The sequence below is a fragment of the Castor canadensis genome, chromosome 10 (assembly GCF_047511655.1).
Source record: "Castor canadensis chromosome 10, mCasCan1.hap1v2, whole genome shotgun sequence".
NCBI lineage: Eukaryota > Metazoa > Chordata > Mammalia > Rodentia > Castoridae > Castor > Castor canadensis.
The window spans coordinates 84,728,217-84,755,317 of NC_133395.1; the positions used below are offsets into that span (position 1 = coordinate 84,728,217).

Genomic DNA, 27,101 nt, shown 5'->3' on the forward strand with positions numbered 1-27,101 from the left:
TCTCCATTCACCCAGTGGGCCCATCTGTCCACACCCATTGCACTTTGAAAATGCATGAGGTACAATCAATCTAAGAGAAACCAGCATTTGGAGAGGTAAGAAGATCCATCATGTGGAAAGAATTTAAGTAGCATTTTTATATTCATTTAGTTTTTATTTCACTGTTCATTAAGCCAAAACATGACAGTGATTGCTGACTGGTTAGGTCAATCCAGAAAAAAATCTGGTTTAACTGGTTTTTTTTTTTTTTTTCCTTTAGCCAAAAAATGTTTTTTTGCCAGAATCTATTTTGATCTGCCAAGTCATTAAAAATTTTCAAGCAATCTGTGTAGATTAACAGATTCTAGTCACAACAATAGAGGGGAAAAGCACTTGAAATATATTCTACATTGTAGTACAGGTAGCTTCCATATGAACAAAAGAAAAACATGACATTTATCTGAAATGAAGCAGCGGAACATCAGAAAACATAGCTAAAATGAGGTGGAAAAGACTCCAGCACATTCCACAGAAGGTTCATCAGCTCAAGACGTTTAAAAGTCCTATTCATTCAAAGTCACTGAATGGCTTAGATCCCAGAACTATTAAAGAAGGAGTTATTCCCCACATCTTGTTAGCTGAACATACACAATACAATAAGTATTTTTAGTCACTGTCAGTGCAGTGGGGATAATTTGCATATGATTTACATATAATCTTTTTGCAGGTAGATTATGGCATTCACAAGTCTAATTTTTTTTCCCAACAAGAAGGATCAATTGACTAATGGATTTCTTTCAGATGTGTCAGAGTTAGATCAGCTCTTGTTCCTGCCTCTAAACACTGAAGCTCATAAATTGTATTTAGACATTACCACTCTGATCAGGACAAGGAGGTATGACAATCTCCTTTTTCATCTTTGAAATGGTTAGAGGGTGTGGGGTTGAGTTTAGTTCTCTAGTAGAAAATGCCAAAGTGATGAGACTATAAACTACAGTATTCATAATAAAGATAAATGGCCCTTACATAAATTAGCTTAAAGGTAGAATTCTGTGATGGATACAACTTATGCTATGCTATAATTGTCTATTTATTTATTTACTCATGGGAGGCACACATCTAAGTACAATACATTAGCTGCTAGGTAAGTACTGTTACAGGAAATCACTAATGCTTGTGGGGTGGAGAAAGGAAGCTGACACCTCTTTTTTGGCAGTACTGGGGTTTGAACTCAGGGTCCCACACTTGCTAGGCAGAAGCTTTACCACTTGAACCACACTCCAGCCCCTTGCTACCTCTTTAAATGGCTGGTAATGCTCCTTCAAAGCTGTTTTTGTTTGTTTGTTTGCTTGCTTATGTTTGTTTCAGATAATGCCCTCCAGAGAAACTGTCATGAGTGAGCTATGTAAGTAACACAGACAGACACATCTGTGTCTTTCTACAATGTCAGAATTTATTGAATAACAACAAACTCCCAAGTGATGTAAGTCAATTTCATCAGCTTAAATCACCAAATAGTCTTGATTTCACTTGGTATTTGTAGCTATTGACAAATACAGTTTCTTTTATTCTATTCGATTTTAATTGCTAATATTAACTCTCAGTCTACACATTACACCTCACACAATTATATGCAGGTTACAGAATGCCTAAGAAAGAGTTAAAACGGTCACAAAGTCCAAATAAGATTTTACCCCTACTCTGGAAGGTAATGCAGCAGACTAAAATAAACTAATTTGGTGGACATTGTTAACATTGAAAAGCCTCAAACAACATGACATGAAAAGAACAAATTGGAACGGGGATGGGGGAGAAAGAGTGATTTTCCGATATGAAAGCTGATGTCCCAAATCGTGCTTTCTGTGGCCTACAGTTACACGTTGCTGTTCTAGAGCTGGGCAGCTCTCAGAACCAGAATAGGGTCAGAGAGCTCCAGCCTGCTGCATGGCTGGAAAACAATTATGGACAGAAAACAGAAATAAGGCACGGAGCAGAAAATGGGGCAGAGAGACAGCCTGATGGATTGCCACTCAATCTGTGCCTTATTTGAATTCCGTTTAAACATTTGCCTGCCTGGAATTGACTGAGGCTGGGCTGTGGTGATTGGCTGAAACTTAGCTATTTGTGATAAGGGTGTATTCCTAAATTAGGAGTTAACTTTTGACCTAAGATAGGTTACAGTTCAAGTAAAGACTTGAATCCAGAGGCATCCTTGGGCCAAATTTAGTTAGATTGAACTCAGGCATCGTTGCGAAATATCCTTTACAAGAATCATGGTATAACACATGCATTAGTCAGGAAACACACACATATTTGCTTAAAGAACACAAGCAAGTCTCTTGCTTTTACTTCCTGCTACTTGATTGACTGCACCTCCGTATTCCAAGGTCAGGTGCCCAGATGTTGATTCACGAGGATGACAGGGGCTCTCACCATCCCATCTCACAACCAGGCCCAGGGTTTCTTCTGACTCAGTTGTAGATTTGTGAAGTAGATTTTTGTTACTGGAGAGAGTGAACAAAAAAAAATGGAGTCAGAGAGAAGAGGAGATGGGGATCAAGAGAAAGGACTGCTGCCATTACAAATATCCTATGGGGAGCAATGTAAAGTTAAAACTGAAAACAGATTTTGTGCAAATCACAGTCAGTTCACCGGCAGCTTGTCTATTTTAAGTACTGGCTCATTACCTGTGATTACCATGAGCACATCAAATCCAAGATGGCACAACACAGCCCCCATCACCCATCACTGCAAGGCCCCAACTGCAATGTGCCATGTTCCTCCCTGTTGGGAATCACTCCAAACTGTGCTGTCACATTTTTCCCAGCAGTAAATTTGCCTGCATGCAAAGCTGGAGGCATGTCTGCTTCTTGGCTGTAAGTTGCCAAACGTTCTGGGTTTGCCACAAATGAGTGCCTGCAGGCTAAGTCCGAAATCTCCTGCCTATCAGTGCACAGATACTCTTACAGTGACCCTGCCGTAGAACGCGCACTGGCTTGGGGTGTGTTTCTGCCAACATTCTGCAGCCTCCCCTCAGACTCCAGGGCTGCCTACTAAGCACTTTAATAACTAAAAATATGCTGGTGCAGTGGCTCAAGTGGTAGAGCACCTGCCTAGCAAGCATGAAGCCCTGAGTTCAAAACCTGTACCACCAAAAAAAAAAAAACCTAAAAATATAAAGCCTCAAAGCTGTGCTGATTGACTCAGTTATTCACTTGTGCTGTCCACCCTCAGGACCTTCTCACAGGCTCCTTGTCTCCTGTTCTAGGTCCTCCGGAGCTATTTCAAATGTTGTCAGTCATGCTAAGTCTCCCCTACACTTAATGAGAAGTAAGCAGCCCTTGTTCTGAACCTTGTCGAACCTACCTGAATCTCTCATCTTCCTGCTTAGGAGCCTGGCCATAGCACAGGCTGAGGAATGGAAGGATGACCTAGGCCTGTCTGGCTCTTTGGCACTGGAAAATCTGCCTCTACTGGGCCACAATGATTGAATCAGAGACAATTACGTGCCCTAACAGAATATGTAATTCAAATCCATGGTCAGGTGATTGGCTCAAGGATCTTAAGACCCCACCCCATGTAGTCCAGGTCAATGCCAAAATTTAGGCCTGATCTCCAAGAGGAAACATCTGGTTTCTCAATGTATAGCAGTCACATTCACGGATGTTCTACAGGTTCCTGAAACCACAGACAATACAGAATCCTATCTGTCCACTGTTTTCCTATGCAAACATACCCTATGATAAAGTTTCATTTTAAAATTTAAGCACAGAAAGTATTAATAATAACTAATAATAACATAAAACAATTACAATATACTGTAATAAAACTTAATTAAAATTTATGAACTGGAATTTTCCATTTAATATTTTTAGGCCATGGTTGACCATGAGTAACTGGAACTTTGGAAGGCAAAGCCACAGTGAAGGAGGGATGCTGTACTTGATCTTAAGAGGCAGAGCATGTTGTGGCCAGGGACTAGGCAATGACACCTGAAAACCAGAGCCAGCGAAACAGAGAGAGGGGTGATAACAAGCTCAGATGTATGCCTGAAACAGCAGCCTTGCTTTGAACATCCATTATAGACCTAGAGATCATCCTTCCTGGTCAGTCTGAGCTGGTAGGAACCTGCCTGGCCCCCTCCCCCACCCTCCATCCTCAACAGCAGCTTGGGCTAGCCTTCCATCTTCCAGCTTGTGCCACCCACTCCGCCCAGCTCACCCTCAGCAGGAGACCTGCCCCCAAAGGGAAGAAAGGACACGTCAGGCACAAAGCCTCCAGTCTGCCTCTGCTGCCTTCCCACCTGCCCACACCCCTGCTACTATTGGGATGTCACAAAGGGCATCTTTCCTTCTGCCCAAAGACACCTTGCCACCTCTGCTCGTTGACCCCATGTCCCTGCTCTCCTCTTGCACTTAGCCTTGTCAATCGCTCCCTCTTCCTTTGAATTTCAGTCCCCTACTTCGTGGCATCTGTGTCTTCAGCATATGAATTTATGAATACCTTTCACTAAAAGAAGAAGAAAGAGGTCAGGGTTTGTAGCTCAGTGGTAGAACGCTTGCCTACCATCTGCAAAGCCTTGGGTTCCATCACCACCTTTGAAAGAAAAAAAGAAGAGGAGGGAGAGGAGGAGGGAGGGAGGAAAGAAAGAATGGAGGAAAGCTCCTTCTTCAAGAAAATCAGCGTATCCTTTTCTTCCTTTGCTTTGCAGCATGTTCTGTTCAAACACAGTCCATTCTTGCTCTATTTTCTCATCATTCACTCACTTCTCAGCCCACTGCAGTTAGGGTTCTGCCCCTCCACTTTCCCGACTCAGCCAAGTGCAGTAGCCTACTTTCAGCTTTTGCTCTTCTTTCACCCTCGGCCCTGATGATTTATCCTCTCTCAAATGGCCTGGCAACACCCTCATAGATCTCACTGCTCCAGTTCAGTGCTTCTTCCTCTGCTTTCATTCCTTAAGCCAATGATGTGCAGCCTTTTTCAGATTACAAAGCCTGTTGACAAAGTCCAAAGTTGGTTTCCCTAGAAACACTCACTTTGCATGGCACTGGGCAAGTTCTTGGAAACAGACGGCAGAGTGCAGTCCAGTGAGTCTGAACAGAAGTTTTCCTAAGGGGGCAGGTGGTTCACCTTACCAGGAAGAGGGTGGGACTTTCAGGAAGCCCAAAGCACACAGCAGAACTAGCCTTCCTCTGCCTAAGTGAGAACCTTCGACTCAAAAGCTGCCACTAGGATCTGTGCTGGTGAAATGGGTGCCCTGCACCCCTCTCTTCTCTCCTCCTTGTAACTCCAGGCCACATTAGGCCTCCAGGGGACCCAGTTTCCATTAGAGGTCTCTCATGGATTCAGCTACCTGAATGAACCCAAATCTCATCCAAAGTTGTAGCTTCAAAGTAATATGCAGTGAGGTTTCACCCTTTCTAACTTCTGTACCCTGAAAGGTGCTGTAATAATTGTCTAACCACATGTGTGAAAAAAGAAAACCAGAGACCAAAGGTTAAGAACCAGTCTAAACTGACTTGGTGACTCATGTGTATAATCCTAGCTGCTTGGGAGGCAGAGATTGGGAGAATCTTGGTTTGAGACCAGTCTGGACAAAAAGTTAGTGAGATTCTATCTCAACCTATGGCTGGGGTGGCATGCAGCCATCATTCCAACTGTGTGGAAAGCACACATAGGGGATTGCAGTCCAGGACTGGCCTGGTTATAGATGTGAGACCTTACCCGAAAAATAACTAAAGCAAAAAGGGCTGGGGTGATGCAAGGCCCTGAGTGCAAATCCCAGTACCACACACACACACACACACACACACACACACGCACATGCACACGCACACACACACACAAACCCACAGTCTAAATGTTAATATTTCCAAGTGTTTTGGAAGGATTTCTTTTTTAAGTGCTTAAATGACAATTCTAATTGTGGTTTCTAACTTTTAACAAGAGAGGAAATTTATTGGCTTAGACAGTCAAAAGATTCAAGAACAGAGCGAGCGTTCTGACACCTGTGTCTGAAGACATGAGCATCAGAGTCTCTGTGCCTCTCAGCGAGGCTCACCACAGCCTCCGTGGAAGACTGGCTTGCCCTGCAGAGACTAGACAGTCACTTTCCTACCAGAGCGACCACAGCAAATGCAGTGCCTTGTCCCTAAATCCTTCCAGCAAGAGGCATAGAGGATGTCTCCTTGGATCAAGGGTTTACACAGCCTAGAGAGATGCCATCCAGAGAGGTGCTGACCATGATGTCTGGGCTGCTGCTGGCATTAGTAGGAGTACACTCTAAAATAACAATAAAATGTGTAGTCGTGAATCCCATGAGCCAGTAGCACAGTTGTCATTGTCAGGATTTTGCAGTGTACCGTTTTACATGCTGTGTGTCATAGACCAGCAGCGCAGAAGCTGTGCTTGCACCAGCTTCCCCACCAGCAGGTGAGTAAGGCTACTTTATAACAGCAGCAGTGCCATTCGGTGACACGAGGTTTTCAGCTCCATTATAATCTTTTGGGATCTCTGTCACACACGTGGTCCATTTTTGACCAAAATGTCATTTTGTGGCCCATGATGTCTTGGTAAACAGCATTACATTTTCTTCAAATTATATCGATAACTATGTCATGAAGAATATGATACCAAGTGTCTGGGGAAATGCTTCATGTGGCAATTCTCCCTGCCCCTCAGAGCTTGAGTCTGTTTTTACTTTCAGAGTTCCAGGACTCTAATTCACTGCCACGTCTTCTGAAGAAAGGAAACTGTCTGTGAAGACCCCCTCAGCAGCTTTGGGCCTAGCTCAGATTGGGACACTGTCCAGGACAGGAAACTGGGTGATAATAGGGTTTGATTTTATTCCCTTCCAAACCCAGAGCAGGCATCAGATGCTCTGAGAGCCATGAATGGAGAGTCAGGGACAGTTTCCAGAGCCATGTGAACCTTGCAGACAATTCCTTTGACAATTCCATGAGCCTTTGGGGCCATGGGTGTGGTCACAGTTACTCTAGAGATGGTGAGGACCAGGGATATGGGGGCAGTGGGTATGACAAGGGGCCTGGAGGATACGGATATGGACATGATGATCCCGAGACTGTAGTGGCAGAAGCCAGTGTACTTAGGACTGCTACTCAGGAGGAAATCATAGAGACACTCACCACACTGAGACGAGACGTGTGCACATAACATACACAGGAATAACTCGCTGACCCAGGATTGTCCTTCCAAATTGCTGTTTCTGTAAAGATTTTGGGAGCTATGTGGAAACATCTGTATAAGTATGTCAGATTCTGTTTCTGAGTTGAGCTCCCAGGGTAGCTTGTTAAAGACTTTTAGAAAAACCTGTCTGTTCTACTTGAAGACAAATTTGGAGACATTTGTAAAATAGAGGTATTTATCTTTTTACTAAGTTTTTTGTTTGGGTTCTCAGGATTATTGCTTCTGACAAAAAAAATGTTTGGCCAGATTGATTTTTTAAATTAATGTATATCTAGGGACATTTTGAAAACCTACATACAATGTTCATAATGGATAGAAAGTGTTTCTGAATGTGCCTGTGAGCAATCTCCTTCAAAAACATGTTTACTAACCAGCCACCACTGGCTCACGCCTGTAATCCTAGCTACTCAGGAGGCAAAGATGAGGAAGATCACGGTTCGAAGCCAGCCCAGGTAAATAATTTGTGAGACTCTATCTCAAAAAATACCTAATACATAAAGGGCTGGTGGAGTGGCTTAAGTGGTAGAGCACCTGCTTGGCAAACATGAAGCCCAAACCCCAGTACCACCAAAAAAAAATATGATTACTTAGAGATGTTTTTTATTCATGATCACCACACTGATTATATAAAGAGCTGTCTTTAAAATGAGCCTTTTAATAATGGAAGAAAAAAAATTCTGCTCTGTTCTGTTTAGGATGTCTTTCATGGAGCTGTCTGATTGAAAAGATGAAACCTGAACACACACACACACAGAGAAAGCGAGAGCACCTGGGCGTGGCTCGCCTCTCTGAGTCTATAACTCATGCCACTGTTCTTTGCTTCTCCAACTCTCCAGAGGGAGCAAAGCCATCAAGGAGAAAACATGTTCACACAAATGTGTGATAAAAAATTGAAAACCACTTTGCAAACCTTTCAAACATTTATAACAGTTGAAATTAGGTTTAAAGAATAGAAGAGCTCTTCCTTCTTCTCTTTCTTAATGAAAGTCCTTATAATAAGAGCAAATGGATTTTGAGTTGGACTTTTTGGCACCAAGTGTTCCGTAATGAGGAAGTTCTCTTTTGCATTTCTCACAAGTCAGAGCGGTTACCCATCCCCCTGAAACAGCCAGAGCAAGGTAGCAAAGAAGGCAGAGACTGGCTCCCACAACCCAGCCATGCCCTTGCCCGTGCACCTGGCTATAGACACAAACTCCATCAGCAGCTTCCCTCCCCTCCTCCCCCCCAACCCACCCCCGGTCTGGGAGTCACAATGCTATTGTGCTTTTCCAAGTGTGGGAGCACCTGGCTTGTCCTTCCTAGCATAGCAGAGAGACCCAGAGGTTTCTCCGTCAGGCTCAGTCCTGCAGGTACCATGAGATGGCGTTGATGGGCCTCCCAGCCTTGCCCAAGCCAGTCCCTAAGGATTCCCAACCACCTTGCTGGCCAGCCAGCCCTTCCAAGCCCCATCCACTGGAAGCACACCCTTAAGGAAGCTCTTAAGTGGGGATTGGAAAAGGAATTCTTTACAAGTTAGAGACAAAGCCTCACAAGATAACCAGGAAACAAGTATAGCTGGTAGACAATTGGACATGCAAGCTATAAGGACAAAGAATCACTTTTTACTTCTTTAGTTATAAATGTGTTGAAAATAAAAATTTTCCTGTTTTATATGAGTGTCTGACAAAATTAAGCCTTTCTTTTCACCAAATTCCTGAAATATTGCAATTTAACACTGACATCAGTCATCCAGAATTAGCGTAGCATTAGCACTTCCAGTGACCCTTTCAGGTTTGATAATTCTCCAGAATGACTCGGAAAACTTAAGAAAGCACTACACCCACTGCTGCAGCTATTCTGAAGGACACAACTCAAGATCAACTATCAAGAACATGATTACTTAGAAGTGGGTTTTATTCAAGATCGCCACCCTGATTAGATGGAAGGGCCATCTGTGTATAGGCGACTCAGATCTTCCAGGTCCTTTCTGTAGAATTGGGGTATATAACCTTCTCATCACACTGATGTGTTTACCTATAGGGGAGCTCACCTGTGCAGCTTTAGTGTCTAGACATTTTGCTGGGTTTCATCACACAGGCATGGTTGATTAAGTCACTGACCATGTAGTTTGTGTTCGTTCACTTTCTATTACAGTAAGAAATACTTGAGATAAATTAACTTATTAAGAAAAAAGGCTTATTTTGTCTCACAGTTTTGTAGGCTTCAGTTCAGAGTAGGTTGATCCCCATTGCTTTTGGGTCTGTGAAGAGGTAGAACATCATAGCAGAAATGCATGGATGAGGAAACTGCTTCCCTCATGGTGGCCAGGAAGCAAAGAGACAGAGGTACACCTCCAGTAAGCTAACTTTCTCCCACTGGGCCCCACCTCTTGAAGATTCCATCTCCTCCCAATACCACTACAGCCTGGCAACCAAGCCTTTAACCATGGACTTTGGGTGATGCTTCATCAAACCATAGTGTGATTAAACTCAACCTTGAGCCCTCTTCCCCTCCCTCAAAGTAAGAAGTCAGAAGGTCAGGCTGATATTACCTGGCTCAAACTCAATCCTCTAATCACAGGGTTGGGGGCGTCCTAAGTCATGTTGGCATGGACTGAGTATGACCAAAGGGCCCCCTAGGAACCACATAAACTCTCCTGTCACTCAGGAACTTAGAGGCTGTCTCCCAGAAAGCAGGAACCAGACAAATACTTCATTCTGCAACAATTCCAAGAATATTGGTTCATTAGTAGAAAACATTCAGGACAAGTCTCCCAGAAAAACAAGAAATGCATGGATTTCTCCCTAGCAAGGAAGACAGGATATTAAGAAAACAAAGAACAACAATGGCAGGAGAAGGAAAGATTAAAACAGTAATGGGAATACAAAAAGCAATGATCAATTAAAAGATACCAAAAATAAAAGGAGAAAATAAGATAAATAAATAAATAGAAGATGCCAGTTCTTGGGCTGGGGCACTATAGACTATCTGAAAGAACAGAGTCAAGTACAGCTTCACTTTTCATTGTTATATAAAGACCTACAGGTTAGAAAAATACCACTATCAGAAGATTGTCATGCTGTTGAACCAGATGTTGGGCTTGTAATCTCAATCAGTAGGGCTCCCCACCTAGATCAGAGGAAATCCACCTGACACCCTCTGGGAAGTCACTTATTGGTGGTCACGGCACAGGGCCTGGGGTGCCCACAAGACTGAGAAAACATGAGACCTATGTCTTCTGAAATGCAGTCTACAGACCAAGGGAAGAATTAGAAGCTTTTAAGAAATACATTACCATTTAAAAGACACGGATATATGGGAAATCGGTGTCTTGTGCGAAATACCAAGGTACTCGCAGCTGACACAGAAAGCTGGGAAGATCATTGCTCTGTGCTCACCTGCCAGCCTGGGAGAAAGGTAAGAGGAATGATGTCAAACGTGCAGGCCTTTGGCTTCAGACTGAGAGGCTTGCAAAATAGCCTTCTGTACATGTGAGGTTTCGTTCCTGCTCATTTCATGAGAAGTCTACTTCGCTTCCAAAGGAGTACACAGCTTCCTTAAGGGGAAAACCCCAGCTGCATCTGCCACATCTGTTCTTCACTAAACCGTTCTTCTGTCTTTCCCCCACAAAAATCTTTGCTTCCCTGATAAGCGAAGAATATTACAGTTTAAAACTGTCAATGAACACATCAGTATTTCACCCATTTTAAGACGCACATCATCACAATGATACATCTCGAAGGTAGGGGTGTATCTTTCACCAGCAGTGTCTTACGGGGGTAATTCACAGCATTTTTCTTTCTTTGTGATATATGAAAGCACGATGCAGCTCTAGTCTTAGATTGGATGGAATATGGGCAGGTGCTTAAATTAATGTCACTAGACAAAGCGTTTCAAGTTTGAAGGCACCCCTTGTCCTGAGAGCTGGCATATTTCAACAACTCAAGGGGAGTTGGGTGCCCGAGTTCTGGGGTTGTTTAAAGGACCTGAGAGCCATCTTCAGGCTTGTGAGTCTACAGCTTCAAGATACCTGAGTGAATTCTATTAAGAGTGGTTTATTTAAATGGCAAACCACATTCACATTTCTGGAATAAGCCCAAGTTGATTGCAATGTATTATGTGTTTTACAGATTCAGCTTTTTCTAATAGCTTCTGTAGAAAATGTTGGATCCCCTGACAGAGATGAATCTGTCATTGTCTTTTCTTGCTGACCTCAGACAATGCTTTGAGCAATGTTTCCTCATTTTCTATTTTCTTAAAGAATTTGTGTCAGAATGGAATTATCTGATCACTTGATGCTTGGTGGGATATTGTTTCTGCCCTCTGGTTTTACTGTTTTGTTTTGGTTTATTTTGTTTGGAGGGGAAAAGAGAGTTTTACTACCAATGTTCCCCAAGGTGGTAATTCTTCTGTTTCTTATTTCTTCTCAGGTCACTTTGGTATGCATTGTGTGTGTGTGTGTGTATATGTGTGTGTATTCGGAATTTGTTTTGTCTAAACTTTAAAATTTACTGTCATAACTATTTATGACATCTCACTATGTTTTTATCTCTGCTGTAACTATACTTATAGCCATCTCACCTGAATCTTCTTGTATCTTCCTCATTTTTTCTTTTCTTTTTTTTATAGAAAGTGCAACTGTATTCATCTTTTTTTATTTATTCATGTCTCATTTTTTCTTAATAAGTATTGATAGATTTTATATGTTTTTAAAGAATTACTATTCATCTTTGTTGGCCAATTAGGGGTATCTTTGTTTTATTATTTTTTGCCATTACTGATATTACTCCTCACTTATACTTTCTATGGGCTTATTGTTACTTGGTTTTGAGCTTATTATATTGATTAAAATGAATTTCTTGAAACAGGGTCCCCTTATGTAGCTCAGGTTGCTCTGGAACTCACGATCTTCCTGCCTTAACTTTTCGAGTGCTGGAATTACAGGTGTATGCTACCATGCCTGGCTAAAATGGATTATAATCCCTTAGTCTTTGGTTTTTTATCTTCAATAATCTAAGTATTTGAAGCTATGAAATGCTTTCTAAGTACAACCATAGTTGTATTTCATAAGACTTTATGCTATTTTCACAGTTATGCTTGTCTGACATTGCTAACTTTTTCCCCAGGCTAGCCCAAAACAGCAATCCTCATGATCTTTTCCTCCTGAGTAGCTTGGATTACAGGTGTGACCCACTGTGCCCAGCCTTATTTATCTTTTGGTTACTAATTGGTAACGTAGCTGTGATCTGGTAAGAGCATATGTCCTACAGGGAACTTTTTTTTGGACGTGTTAAGACTTAATTCATGACCTAAGACATAGTCAGTTTTCATAAATGTTTGACTTGTACTTGATTCTCTGATTGTTTGGTCCAGGGCTATGTATGTACCCACATGTGTTGCCTGAGTCCTCTTTATCCTTCATGCTTTCAGTCACCACAAAATGCCTGCAAAGTGGCCCTTCCCTGTGACTGTGATTCAGCTGCCTTCTCTTACGGCTCCAGCCTCTTCTTGGACCACAGAACACAAAGTTCTAGACCTCCAGGGACTGGTCTTTATTTGGGAGGTGGGGGTGTTCCCTAGCCTCTTTTGATAGTTCAAACTCTGCATTTAAAGAAATAAAATTTAATTTTACCTTGCGTTTCTAAGACAGTTTCTTCTTACTTTGCCCTTCTGAGTTTCCATAAACACTCAAGATCTGCAGATTTCATTTGAAAATGGAAATAATGATATCTTAGACTGGGACTTCCTGGGAAACAACCCAAGGCAGAGGTTTGCAGGCAGTGAGTTTGCGGGACATTTGTGGCCTCACCCAGAGCCTAATGTAGAAAATCAGAATGTGACATCAGGCCTGGGGCCTTGAGCACCTGCACAGAGCTGCCCAAGACAACCAGAATCCTCTAAAAAGTGCCTCATGCTCTGACCAGCAAGGGCAGAATGGGCAGCCCTGCCATGCAGAACGATTTCAGAAGTTTGCAATCACCTTCTGACCGGTGACTTCTCCTCAGGCCAAGGGAGGTATAAAGATCAGAGGAGCTGAGGAGGAAGCCGGCCTCTCACATCATAAACCAAGAGCCACAAGAAAGGGTTGATGTTAGGTGAGAGGCACAAGTCCACGCTTCCCCGCTGACACCCTGGAATGTGCACAAGAAAGAGGGAAGTGTGCACCAGCTTGTGGCCCTGTTGGAAGGTGACGGAACCTTCAGGAGGTAGGGCCCAGCAGTAGGAAGTTAGGTCACTAAGGACATCCCTTGAAGGAGATACAGGGACTCAGCCCCTCTTGTCTCTCTTTGCATCTCAGTTGTCACAAGGTGAGCAGACTCCTCCCTCCCCCACCAGCTTCTGCCATGATGTACTGTGTTGCCTGAGGCCCAAAGTGGCAAGGCCAGGCAACCATGGACTGAAAGCTTGGAAACCATGAACTAAAGTAAAATTTTCCTCTTTATAAATTGATTATTCTGGCTAGTTTATCACAGCAATGGAAAGTTGGTGGGCACAATCCCTTTCCCTGTCCTCCAACACTCCTTCTGGCTCAAGGAGGTGACATGCTCTCCAGGGGGCCAGAATCTGAGGGTCCAAGGCTGAGGTGGCCAGGAAAAGTTCAAGGGAGGTTTTGCATGGCTTTGTTCTTTTGATTTAGATTTAGGACATTAAACTCTTCCTCCCAAGGACATGCGTTTTCACTCCCCATTGGTTCATGGTTACTTCCTCAGGCCTCCTGAACCTTAGGGTTGAAGGTCTACACAGGGTGAAAAGAGCACAAGAGATCCCAAGTGTGCACACCCTTGCAACAGGCCTAAGCAGGCCCACTGTGGAGCGTGGCATCTGTCAGGAGTAACTGTCAGACCCACTAGTGTCAGAAGACATGGTGTTTCTCTAACCTACCACCGAATGAGGTTACCTTGGGTTTGGAGGCCATGCAATTTAAGAATGATGTGATTGTGGACCAGGAATAGTGGCTCACGTCTGTAATCCCAGTTGCTCATGTGGCAGAGACTGGAAGGATCATGGTTCAAGGCCAGCCTAGGCAAAAGGCTCACGAGACCCATTCTCAACCAATAATTGGGTGTGGTGGTGCACATCTGTCATCCCAGCTATGGGGGAAGCATAACTAGAATGACTGTGGTTGAGGCTGACTCAGGTCATAAATGCAAGAGCCTATCAGAAAAACGCCTAAAGCAGAAAGGGCTGGAGGCATGGCTCAAAGGTAGAGCATCCTGCCTAGAAAACACAAGGCCTTGAGTTCAAACCCCAGTATACAATTAAAAAAAAAAGAACGATGTGATTAAGTCCCCAAATCAAATCCCAATGCTCACCCTGTGTTCAGGAATTGAGGCCCATTCCTTGCTTGAAGTAGCAGAAGTTACCCTCTAGCCTAAATTATTTTCTGTCTCTGAAGCCCATGTTTTTTCAGGAAAAAAGGCACAAACGCTTTACGTCCGTGATTCTAAGCCACCCACCCACTTGCCTCCCCCATACTCTTATGGCCCATCTTTCCTCAGTAAGTTCCATTCCCATGGCTGTTTCAGCTGCCAAGTCCCCAACCATGGCAGCCACTGCCCTCAGTCTCCTCCACAGACGCAAGGCTCCCTACTGTCTTCCAGTCATAGGTGGTAGCCTTATAACTTAGAGTAACATGTAACTTAGAGTTATGTCTTGAAATAATCAACACATAGGACCACTGCTACGCTTGCTCGTTTCCCTGGTTCTACACAAGCACGTCTCATCTCTCTACCCTGCACTCCAATCAGAGGAGTCTATATTGATATTCACCCTGTGCAAGTTCTCTGTTGAAGACTATTTCAGCCCCAACTCATGAAGCTTTCCTTTATATTTATTTATGAGGTTTGGCGGTACTGGGTTTGAACTCAGGGCCTCATGCTTGCAAGGTAGGCGCTCTACCCCTTGAGCCACGCCCCCAGCCCTTTTTGCTTTAGTGATTTTTCAGGTAAGGTCGTGACTTTGCCCTGGCCAACCTGGACCATGATCCTTCTATTTGAGCTTCCCTCATAGCTGGGATAACAGGTGCATACCACCACGCCCAGCTTCTTCATTGAGATGGTGTCTCACTCACTTTTCCTACTAAGCTGGACTTGAAACTCAGTGCTCCCAATCTGTGCCTCCCTAGTAGCTGGGAATATAATCATGAACCACCATGCCCAGCTGAAGTTTTAACTTTTATAAATACCTTTTTTTTTTAACAAAAGGAGCTTCAGTTAACATAAACAAAAAGCATACTATGTCTTGGATACCTACTTTTCTGAAAGTTAATACAACTAGGTATAACTAAAGTAGGTATTCCTACTCTATAAATGAAATCTTTTTGTTGTCACTTTATAGAGTAGGAAGCTTTGGCTCACAGAAGTTAAGAAATTGTCTTGTTTTCAGAGCTGGTAAGTGAATAAACCAGAATTTAAACCCAAATTCTATTTGGTTCCCAAACTTAGTATTATGGTTCACATATGGTTCGTGCTGGAAACTCGGTCCCCATTGTGGCTTTGTATTGACTCTGGTTTTTTACTGTGGCTAATCAGATCCTCTTTCCAAAGCATTCTTTCACCATGTTCTTCAGATAAACATTTTTTGTGTGTGTGTGTGTTAGAGAAAAGTGAGCATCTCTGGCATGATTGGCCTATTTTAAGGGAGGTGTACTTCAAAACAATTGATATACCTTCAATTCTTATTTTTAAATACAAAATAGTACAACCTCATCATTCTTCACTTTGAACCTATTAGTTATACGAAGTGAAAACCTATCACCAAAGACAAAATAAACAAAACCCAGCTGTTTGAAGATTCCAGTGCCTTCATTTGGCTGGTCCCTGATAGTCACAGCAGATTAGCTGGCCCCAGGAGAGAGTATAAGGCATGGAGATTTCCTAAGTAAAGAGCTCAGAAAGCAGATCAAACACACTTCTCAAAAGGCAGCTGCACAAATCAAACAATAAATGTTCACTTGTTCACCAAGTGTGGAAAGAAATATGGGTCTTCCAGTCACACACATGTGCATGTGTGCCCACATGCACACTTACACACACACACACACACACTCACATTACATCATCGTCATTGTAATCATCACCAGTATGTGATTTCCAAAACTTGAGAGGCTAGAAATAAAGTTGATCCTGGACAAATAACAGCCAACAGAATTCATTTTATCTTCAAAGGAGAACAAAATTTATTGACTGAATCAAACACAACAGTTAAAATGGAAACACTATATTTTCAAGATGGTAGAAGGAAACAGGAAAAGTGCTGTTAGTCCAAGCTGCTTACATACATTAAAAGAGAGACTATCAAAATAGCAACATGCACCATGGCACATATGCACAGAGTGGAAGTATATCAACAAATATACAAAATACCAAAATAAAATATTTACAGGTTTAAAAATATAAACATCGATTCATCTATGGTGTACCATTGGAGTGGAGAAAGGAGAAAAGACCCTACTGCTATTTAGAATCCTTTTTCTAAAACAAGTTTTGAATTCTAAGAGTTAATTCTAAGAGACAATTTTGATGGGTTTTTTTTTTGAGTGGGTTAACAGTCTATTATAAAAATAATATTTATAAACCTACTAACAATTTTCCTCCTGTGCACAAAAATAATACAGCCAAAAGCTTGTCCTCAAAGACATGCCTGACATTCAAGAAACTAATTATAGAAATGGAGTTTCTCATTTGAGTTTTCTTTATCACTACTTTTAATAACCTGTGATTGCTTACTTTATGCTGAGATACTTCACAGAGATAGCTTGGGCAATACCTGAAGTTCACAGTGAGTCTGACAGGCACCCAGTGACCGGTGAAAATGATTGGCATTTGCTTGGCCTGAAACATCAAAACCATTCTCCCTGATATTCTTGATAAATCTACCACTATCAATCAGATCCTCCATGTGCAGCTAAATTTATCCTGGAAGCAATGAAAATATCCCAGAGTTCTTTGATAGTCTCCACTTTTAGTTAGAAATAAATGCAGCAGGGGAACAATGGTTCTCATGGAGATATTTGAGAAGGTTGGTAATTCCCCCAGGTCACCTGAGGTCTCTTCAAGGCGGGTTACCCACACGCACTGTCTATACACTCCATGCCCTAGGCCCTTTTACCACAGATTTAGTATTTCTGCTGTAGTTCATTAAATGATCCAGTTCTGAAAATGTCTGAGAAACTTTAATGTGTCCCAAATAACCAGCAACCCAGACTATTTGTTATTATTCAATTATTGAATAATTTCCAAAACCTACTCCAGTTTGCAATTCAACAGGATAGCCAGTTACTGAATTCTTTTACTGCATTTCAATGCAATGAGACCTAGAATTCTGAAAAAAAAAAAACTTGACCAAATGTATGCAGCTTGTGTATGAGTGAAATAATCTTTTTAGTGTGACAGCACTATAATCTCAAACTTATTTTTCCTAAATACCAAGAGAGGGATCAGAGTGAAAGTGAAGTGTAACCTGCTAGATTTAGCACTGAAATTGTTCTGTTGATTATTTTATTGGCAAAGCACTCATCAGACTATAAAATCTGTATATAGACAATTTAATACATAGCTCTAAAATAATAGGCAAATAAGACCTAAAATTTCACCGGTCCAAGTGAGAAAAGAGTCTGCTAGTCTCTGAAATCAACCTTTCAGACCTGTAGGTAATTTAGATTACATGAAGGCTGTCAACTCATTTTAAAAATCAAGCTCACTTTTAGCTAAAATGGTCATCATTTTAATGGTGTCCAGCATCATAAAAATCTAAAGACATGCAGTTTAGAACCCTGCTGTACATCACAGTAGCACTGTGTTTCCTCTGTAAAACAATAATACAAAAATTGAACCTCTTGACTACAAAAGAGCTGCAATTTTAGCCTGAGCTGTCAAGTTCGATTTCTAGTTCAATGCTGCTTACTAAATGGATGTCTTTGGCCAAGATGGTTCTCAACCTTTCCAAGTGTGATTTTCTTCCTCAGGGGAATGGAGCCAACACAAACCCCCCAAGGTTCTTGCAGACAGTGAGAATAACAGTGTATGATAAAGCACAGAGCATCGTCCCCGCCATTGTCGTGAGCACATAGCCTATGTTACTTAGGAGAGCTTAACTCTGAAGTGCTCACATTCACGGTGACTGACAGAGAATGGGTTTGATAACTATTACTTGGATGAATGGATAAGAAAAATGTCAGCCAGGATTCCATAGACACAGACTGAGCACCGGATGGAATACTCGTGTCTGACGTTCAGAACTAAGTCAGGACCCTTGCCTTGAGCACTCAACTGGCTATTATTTAAGCAAACAACACAGATAACAAGTGTGGAAGAAATGAGTAGAAATGGAAGTCCTTGCGCACTGTTGACAGGGATGTGAGAAGATGCAGCTGCTCTGGAAAACAATAAGGAAGGTCCTCAAAAAATAAAGTCATTCTCTGACCCTGTCATCCCACTTGGGGCTATTTATTTCAAAGAGCTGAAACCAGGATCCTGACGGGATATTTTCATTCTCGTGTTCATTGTGGCATTGTTCACAATCGTCAAGGTGTGTAAACAACTCACATGGCAATGATGAATAGATAAATTGTGGTAGACACACACAGGAATACTATTGAGCCTTCAAAAAGAAGGAAATCTTGAATCTCTGACAACGTGGATAAGCCTGGAGGACATTATGCTCAGTGAAATAAGTTGGTCACAGAAGGACGACTACTGCATGTTGCCACTTAAATGAGCAGTCTGGAATAGTCAAATTCAAGGCATCAGAGAGCAGAACAGTAGTGCCAGGGGCAGGGCATGGCATGGAGAGTTGCTGATAGATGGTAGAGTTTCTGCTACAAGGTGAATAAGTTGTAGACAGCTGCTGTAAAGCAGTGTGTCTACGGGTGATAACATTCTTATTATACATTCAAAGACTTGTTAAAAGGGTAGATCTCATGTTAAATGTCCTTACTACGATGAAAAAATAAGGAACAGAACACCCTGCAGGAGCCTAATCTAGGCTTAGGCAAGAAAACAAGAGAAGAGTACCAGGAACAACTGAACTCCACCCAGAAAGGAGTGTCACCATGAGACAGAAGAGACCTCTGCCTGTGTTCCACATTCATCCTGGAAGGAGAGGGAACACGGGAAGGAAAGGAAGGTCATTTGTTTGCCTGCTAACTATGGTGGGTGGCGGGGTGGGGAGTTCCCTGAAAGCAACCCTGAGCATGTCATCTCAGACACAAAGTGAATTTCAGGTGCACAGACAACCTGCAAGTGGCATGCTGATGACCCCAGCTGTTCTTAGTGCCACACACAGGATACTAACGGATGTCACAGAGGCTAGGAAAGGAGAGAGAGCAAGAGGCAGAAGAGACGAGACAGGGAAGAATTAAAGATGTCATACTAGAAAGAGAATACTATCTCCTCCACTAAGAAGACCGAACAAATATTTGCAGAGCTGCTAGCTGGGCTTGGTTCATGGCAGGTATTCCGCAAATGTCAATCATTGCTGTGCTTACCGTTAGTAACTTTCAGAAGAATTTCTGTGGCTTCATTCACAACTTTAAGCATCTATACAAACACAAAAAAAGCTAAAATAAAAAAAAGGCGTTTTGATGACTATTAAGAAAATCCAATTACAGCATAAATAATGCAAGCCCCAAATAGAATGGGTTTTGATTAAGTATTAGATATAGTATATGTCTGATAAATGTGCATTGCACTGAATTCAAGAAAATGTCATAAAAGCTGCCCAATTTCAGCTCTGGAGGCTTCATGTCTACTTTACTCATCCCTTTTTGGGGACCTCCATTTCCATGGTCATGAAGGTGGCGTTGTGAATCCCTCTTTAAAGCCACTATCTGCAGTGGGATAAGCCTGTTCCTTGCAACAAACTGTCTCCATTAAACCAGTACCCCGTAAAAGGCTTCTAAGCAAGCTATGAGCCCATGGATGGGGGAGACACACTTGTCATGTTAGGCTGGCTGTGTAAGATAGGTCTGCCCTGCTAACCCTTTGTCCCCACAGTTTCATAAATATTTTTGTGTGTGAGGAATTTTAAATTTCTAAGGCCACGTTTAGAGAAATAACCAAGTCATTCATTCCTTGGTCTGCCTGGAGGAGGGGAAAGGCCATGAGGTTGGTTGAGGCATTTGGGTTTCTCTTATTTCATCCAGATTCTCTCAACTGGCCATCTTGGTGGTAAGGAGAGGAGAGTGGAAGAGTATAAAATTCTTGGATCAATTTCTTACCAGTGATGTGGGGAGCAGAGTAGAACTGAACAGGACAGATCTCAATAGAGCCAAGCATAGAGGAGGCAAGTCTGATATTCATAATTCAAGAGAGAAATTTCCAAGGAAGGCAAGATTGGGAGTATCGAGTTTCAAGGTCAGCTGGGAAAATGTTAGTGAGTCCCCATCTCAACCAATAAGCTGGGAGTGGTGGCACGTGCCTATCAACTACATGGAGGGCATAGGTAGGAGGATCAATATCAGAGGTCTGCCCACGCAAAAGCATAAGATCCCATTCAAAAAATAACTAAAGCAGAAAAAGGCCAGAAGACTGGCTCAAGTGGTAGAAGTGCATACTTAGCAAGCATAATGCACTAATTTCAAACTCCAGTACGAGAGAGAGAAAGAGAGAGAGAGACAGAGAGACAGAGAGAGAGAGAGAGAGAGAGAGAGGAATTTCATATGACTAAAAGCAAGAAATAAATTCCAACACGCAGGATTGGCAGAGTGGCTCAAGTGGTAGAGTGTCTGCCTAGCAAGTGTGAATCCTGAGTTCAAACCCCAGTGACACCAGAAACAAACAAACAAACAAATAAAGCAAAAGACCAAATGAGTTCCAACAAGTGACCATGGTCCAGACATGCTAACCTTCCACAAAGTGTCCCATTCCCGCTGTGCAGGGCACTAAGCAACTACGATAAACACATAGGGTGGGGGAGACAGAAAGGGACAAGACTTGGTCTCCTCGTACAAAGCCCATACACAGCAGAGTCACCCTTGAAAATGAATCAAACATGTAAATAATGAAAACTCAGAATATTTAAACAAGTCTTGGCACCAGTAGTCTTTTTATCTTGACAGCTGGGTGAAAAAGGCTATTTACATATTCACGTCAAGCACGTGAAAACTACTGAGACAGTGAAAAAACCTACAAACCGGGCAAGTCATCACCTTCATAGATAAGTATTGGGTACTTATTTAAATAGACAGATTTTTTTTTTGCAAAAATGTATCTAAAAGTCCTTAAACTATCTCGCCTTGTTGCTACTAGATGAAATAGTAAAAGTTTATTTCCTCTTATGATTATTTAAAATGCCAAAGTAAATAAAAATCTCTCCCACTTGGTGCTAATGAAAGAATAAAAGCATCAGCCACCAGGTGAACTAAAGCAGGATGTTTTAAGTGACATTGTGTGTGTGAAGTAGAGACTAGAGTCAGGCTGACTTGGGCAGAGCTATGAAACTGATCAATTCCCACCCAGCAATTGACTTGGATTCCCCTCTAGTTTGGGTAGCTCTTAACTGAAGGGCACAAATCCAGAGTATCTTGAGAGTCATAAATACCAGGAAAGTGCTACTTGCCCATATCTAATCCTGCCCTTAAAAATCAGCAAGTATGGGCCTGTACAATTCTCACAAGGTTATTAGAGAATGCATTAATAAAACTGGCATATAAATCTAGAAAATTCTTTTTAAAAATCTTCACAAACACAAATGACACAGAGTAGCCCTTGGCACAAGAAAGCAAATCTGATCCCTTTTCCGATTGAGAAAGGTCGAGCACCTATCTGCCCTGCCACTGTGCCACTTCCCAGCAAGCTATGGAGGCCATCCATCCATTGCCCTAATCCTTCACTGGACTTGTATAGGGCAAATCTTACACATATAGAGTAAAAAACAAAACCACACGTGAAGAGAAAGATTTTTAAATGAAATATTTTATAACTGGTTAATTGACTGGGGAAACTTGGCTAGCATCTTCCTTTACTTACAAAGAGAAGACCCCATGGTGGCATGAATGCAGAAACCAGTCCCAACACTGGGACAGCAAAAGCAGATTTCCTTTCTATGACAGTACTGTCCCTAGTTCCTCAGGCACGCTTAGCTTGCCAATGCAACTGAAGAAGTGAACAAATCAAACTCAGCCATGGAGTTGTGCAAAGGACAATATAGTCCTTGCAGGACAATGCATGAGGGAGAGATCCTTTGTTTTATAGCTAGACATAAAATTTATGGTTTCTCCAATTTGCTAGGGGAAAGTGAACATATTTTGAGTCTAAATAGTGCTATCAATGTTAAGTCAAAGTTAAACCTCTTCTCAAGAACAGAAATAACTTTCAAAATATTTCTAAATCTAAATATTTCTACATGTCTTTTGTCTCTTAATTTGTGTCCAGTTGAGTGGTGAGCACACGTGAGAGGCTTGTCTGAATTTCTGTTAGTGTGGCATGTCTGTTAGTGTGGCCACGTCTGCATGTGGGACCTCATCTATAGACATAAGGAAATTAAATGTTAAAACATCACTTTGAAATAACATTCAGGGTGTGAGACAATGCAATAAAAGGCAGTAATCTGACTGATAAAGGAATTTGACAAACCTCACTGAATCTGCAAATTTAAAATGAAGATCATGAATATACTTTCTGTTGATGCCACTTATTTTGTCACTTCCTTCATATTATTAAAATAGGCTTTCATATATTTCATTTACCTTTTTCTTTCCTTTACAAAATAGAAAAAGAAATCCTTAAAAACAAAATAGCAGTCCATTACTTAGTGGTCTCTCAGGAAAGTGAGAGTTACATAAGTGTTCATGTCATTTACACATGTGCAGTGTCACTTAAATATGTATCATCTTCCTGATATGATGAATCACTCCCTAGGAGAAGCTCTGGCCTTTTGATTAAATACACTGAAGTGCATTTCAAAAAGGTTATTAATTTAATCATTAGACACTAATAGCATTCTAGGAACTGTTTCACTTTATCATTCAAACTACCAAGGCATGTAACAGCCCCTTCTGAAATAAGTTTCAGCTGAAATATTAGAAAACATATATAGAATTAAATAACTACTCAAAAAGATCTTCGTATGCTGTTTCCCATACATAAGCTTACCCATGTCGTATTCTCAGCACACCTGTCTCGGCCATAAGCTTGTAAAGCAAAACTCAAATGACATGAAAAACTGTATTGTTCTATTGTTTTTCATTATGTGCTCCTCATTTTGGACTTCCCACCAGTGAGGAATATTTGGATTCAAAATTTTACAACGAAAGTAAAAATCTCTGAAAACAGAGTTTGGGGTAATAGACAACCAAGATAAGGCAAGACCATTTGTCTGGAGCATCACCACAATATAAACCAAAACCAGCATAATTTTGGATTATCATACATAAAAGCAGCTCAGTGCTTTGTAGACAACCATCATTCTAGCTATAGGACCAGATTTAAATTTTAGATTATTGACAGATTATAAAATGTTAACAGTGGGGTAAACTGCAAAATATGCTTTATGTACATGTGAGAAGGCTACAGTTTATAAAAGCTAAAAAAAACCAAAAAAAAACTATTGGCGTTTAGTGAAATCTGTCCCTGGTCCTGATTTTTGTAAGGGAGCTTGGGGTGTTCCAAAAAACAAAACACACAAACCTTCTCTGTGAGGTGAGCTTTTTATTTCTCCCCAAACAAATGATCTAAACCAACCAAACCAAAGCTGGCCTTTGTTTCCTAGTAGTAGTCTTTACCTATCTGTATATGTCTAGCAACTGAAAGTAGGGAAGTTTTCTGCCAATCAGCGATGGGTCCCCTCTTCTCACCAGGTAGCTAACTACCTGGCTTTTTCAGCTTTGTAGGTGTTGTCCACACAGTGATACAGCAAAGGGTTTTTTTTTTTTTTCCTGGAAAGGAAAAGGGAAGGAAGGAACGGAGGAAGGGAGAGGAGGAGGGAGGGAGGGAGGAAGGAAGGGAAAAAGGGAGAGAGGGAGGAAGGGAGGGAGGAAAAAAGACAGAAGTGTCTTCTGGTTCTTCAGAGCTCCTCCAGGCCTCTGGGCTAGCACAGATATCCTGGCATGACTTTTACATAGATTTGGTTGTCTTACTTCCTGCAAAGGCAAGTAAAGGTGACTTCTGGGCATTCGGTGCATTAAAGAAAAAAGGCTTTTAAAAAAGAAAAAAAAAAGTGCTTGAAAATTATTCTCAAATTCTCAGGGACTTATCTGGGAGGAGAATCCAGGTGTGGTGTAGCATCTCCAGTGTGTACTGCCACTGTGCCCAGTGCCAGGACCTCACAGGCCCAGGTGAGGAAACAAGGGCGGTCCTAAATGACTTTCTTTAGGGCAAGCAAACATCCTTCAATGGTTTCCAGGAAGCAGTTGTATTCTTTGACATGTGGATGGTCCACCTCGGCCTTGGGAGCTCACAACTTTTTGGCACTGTCATGGGACACCGCTGCCCGGATGGTGGTCCCTGCTAAGCCACGGTTGCTCACCCTTCGGACCAACACCTTGGAGACGGGAATTTTTGTTCTGGGCATCTCACTCCTGGGTGGTTGCTGGTGCACAACGGGATGGCTTGATGGGAGGTTCGCGAGATGCTTGATGCTAATAGGAATTTTAGAGTCCTTCAGCAAACTGCCGGGTGTGCGCAGTGGACAAGTGATGGTTCCTGGGGACACCGGCTTTAGCCGGGACAAACCCGACGACGTGTCCTCGTGGGCAGGAAGGACTGCAGGGCTTCCATCAGGGTCAGCATAGAGGTCGTAGAGAGCATCACCACTGTAGCTGTCCCGGGGGATGGCCGCCTTTTTACTGCTATTGGTGCTGTCTTCCTCTGGGCCAGGAGTGGTCGAGTCCCAGTAGCCCTCGTCGCTGTTGGGGACACCTTCTTGCTGCTCCTTCTCCGGGGGTTTGGGCTCCTCCTTGGACTGGGGCTCAATGGGAATCCTGTTGAGCCTCCTGCGCTTGACGGAGGACACGCCCTTGGCTGCTTCTACACACCTGGCGTCTTTGGAGGTCTCGGGCACCACTTTGGTCTCCGGGGCAGCTGCCACCTTGACCGCTGCGTCCGGGGGCCCTTGTCCTTGGTCCTCGGTCTGGGAGAGCATGTCCCAGAACTCCTGCAGGTAGGTGTCGTCCACCTCATCCGGGCTGGCCATCTCCTCCCCTCCTCCTTGGTAGGCCACCACGCTGGGGTTCTTTTTAGAGAGCACTGCCTTGCCTGGCCCAGGGGCCTGCTTGTCACAGCTGGGACCTGCCTCTTCCTCTTGGTCTGCAATAATATCTCCACAGCCTGTAAGAGAGTCAAAGCTTTTCAGTGAAGTCACGTCACAAAACATCAAACAAATACGATCCGCCGACGGGTCTGAGGGCGGATCGACAGAGGCAGGGTCGGGGACGGCAGACGCCCGGCTGCGGCCACAGTCCGAGTCGACAAGGGGGACAGTCTTTATCGGAACGTCACCTGTCCTGGAGGCAGCATCCTCGGCCATGTGGACCTCGCCGGGCCCCGACTCGGGGGGCCCCGCGGCGTCCTCCGGGGCGCTCCCGTCGGCAGGGCCCGCGGGGCTCGCGGCCTCGCGGCAGGTGCGCGCTGGGGCGCGGTCGGCGGAGCCCGGCGCCTGCTGTCCCCCTCCGAGCTCACCTGCTGGGTGTCGCGGGTCGCCGGCGGCTCGGGGCGGCTCCTCCGTGACGCACTCCAGGCTGGCGGTGAGCGAGCCGGGCAGGATCGGGCCGCCCGCGCCCGCCGCGCGCGCCTCCTTGTCGCCCTCCTTGCCGCGTTTGTCCCTCCGGTGCCAGCGCATGCTGCTGAAGAGCCCCTTCAGCCCCCTCTTTTGTTTGCCGCCAGCCTTGCCGGCCTCGGCGGGCTCGCCTTTGCCCGGGTCCGCTCTGCCGTTCTTTTTCAAAAGGGAGAAGAAGCTGTGGGACTTGGCCACCGAGCTGGCGGCCAGCGCGCCCACGCCGCTCCCGGCCGTTCGGGGGGCGCCCGGGTTGGGCCGAGCCCCGCCGCCCCCGCCGCCCCCGCCGCGCGGCTCCTCCTTCTTGCCGCCCTCCAGCACCAGCACCTCGGCCAAGCCGTCGTGCGTCCTGCTCCTCACCATGCCCGCCGGGCCCGGGCTTTTCCCGTCCCCTTTGTTTTTGACCCCAAAAATGCTGGGCATGGTGCCCCCCGATTTCCTCTTCTTGAACAATTTGAAGGCCGCCCTATTGATCTTCCCCGACGGCTGCTCGGTGGCCGGCGTCTCGGCGGCGCAGTCACAATGCGAGTCCATGTCTGTCGCCAGAGCCCCGCGCCCGGCCTCCTTCCTGCCGCAGACCCCCGCGGACGCGCCGCCGCCGCCGCGCTCGCTGACAGCCTCGCCGCGGCTGCTCCGGCCCGTCTCCATGGAAACCGCGCGGGATCAGCGGCTTTCGTCAGCCGTGGGCTCGCGCCAGGCCACTGTCATCCGTATTCTAAATCAACCTGAGCCGCTCTGCCCGCCGCGCCGCCGCCGGCAACGCACGGAAAAGACCATCTCCCTCCCGCGAAGGGCTTATATAATAACCACGACCCATCCCATCCCACCTGGCTGGCGCTGCAACACCGCCTCGAGCTCACTGGAAACATTAAAACCGCGATTTCGGGATTCACAGTCCATCCGCTGTCACCCACATTCGGATTCCTCCTCTAGTCCTGCTCTTTCCGGTAGTCAGATTGTGGCTGGCAAAATGTCCACAATCAGGACAAAGCAATTCAAGCCAATCTGAAAATGAAATGCCATTCCTTTTATGATCCATCCTGGACTTCCTGCATCACTGTGTCTCTCACCAGTCCTTCATGTCCTTACTTCACATTTGGGGCCTAAGCCCAGCAAGCATAAAGCCACTCTGTTTCCATCTGAATCTGGTCCAGTCTGAGCACCATCTTCAGGTTGACGTGTCAACCACATTGTGGTTCTGCTTCCTGTTACAAAAGCACCAGCTG

General features: G+C 43.8%; 1 protein-coding gene across 3 annotated transcripts; it reads right to left on the reverse strand.

Annotated features, from left to right (window-relative positions):
- Positions 1–359: 359 nt before the first annotated feature.
- Amer2 (APC membrane recruitment protein 2) lies at positions 360–27,101 on the reverse strand. 3 transcript variants are annotated; one of them, XR_012436297.1, is made up of 2 exons: positions 19,652–27,101; positions 360–2,483 (listed from the first exon to the last, which is right to left on the reverse strand). XR_012436297.1 is itself a non-coding variant. In XM_020178156.2 (2 exons), the coding sequence occupies exons 1-2, from the start codon at positions 26,521–26,523 to the stop codon at positions 24,559–24,561; spliced, it is 1,614 nt and encodes a 537-aa protein (XP_020033745.1). In that variant the 5' UTR covers positions 26,524–27,097; the 3' UTR covers positions 16,318–24,558. The 3 variants fall into 3 exon arrangements, 2 of the variants coding, with proteins under 2 accessions (XP_020033745.1, XP_073899846.1); XM_020178156.2 differs by lacking the exon at positions 360–2,483 and having other exon boundaries at positions 16,318–25,430; positions 25,782–27,097; XM_074043745.1 differs by lacking the exon at positions 360–2,483 and having other exon boundaries at positions 16,318–27,101.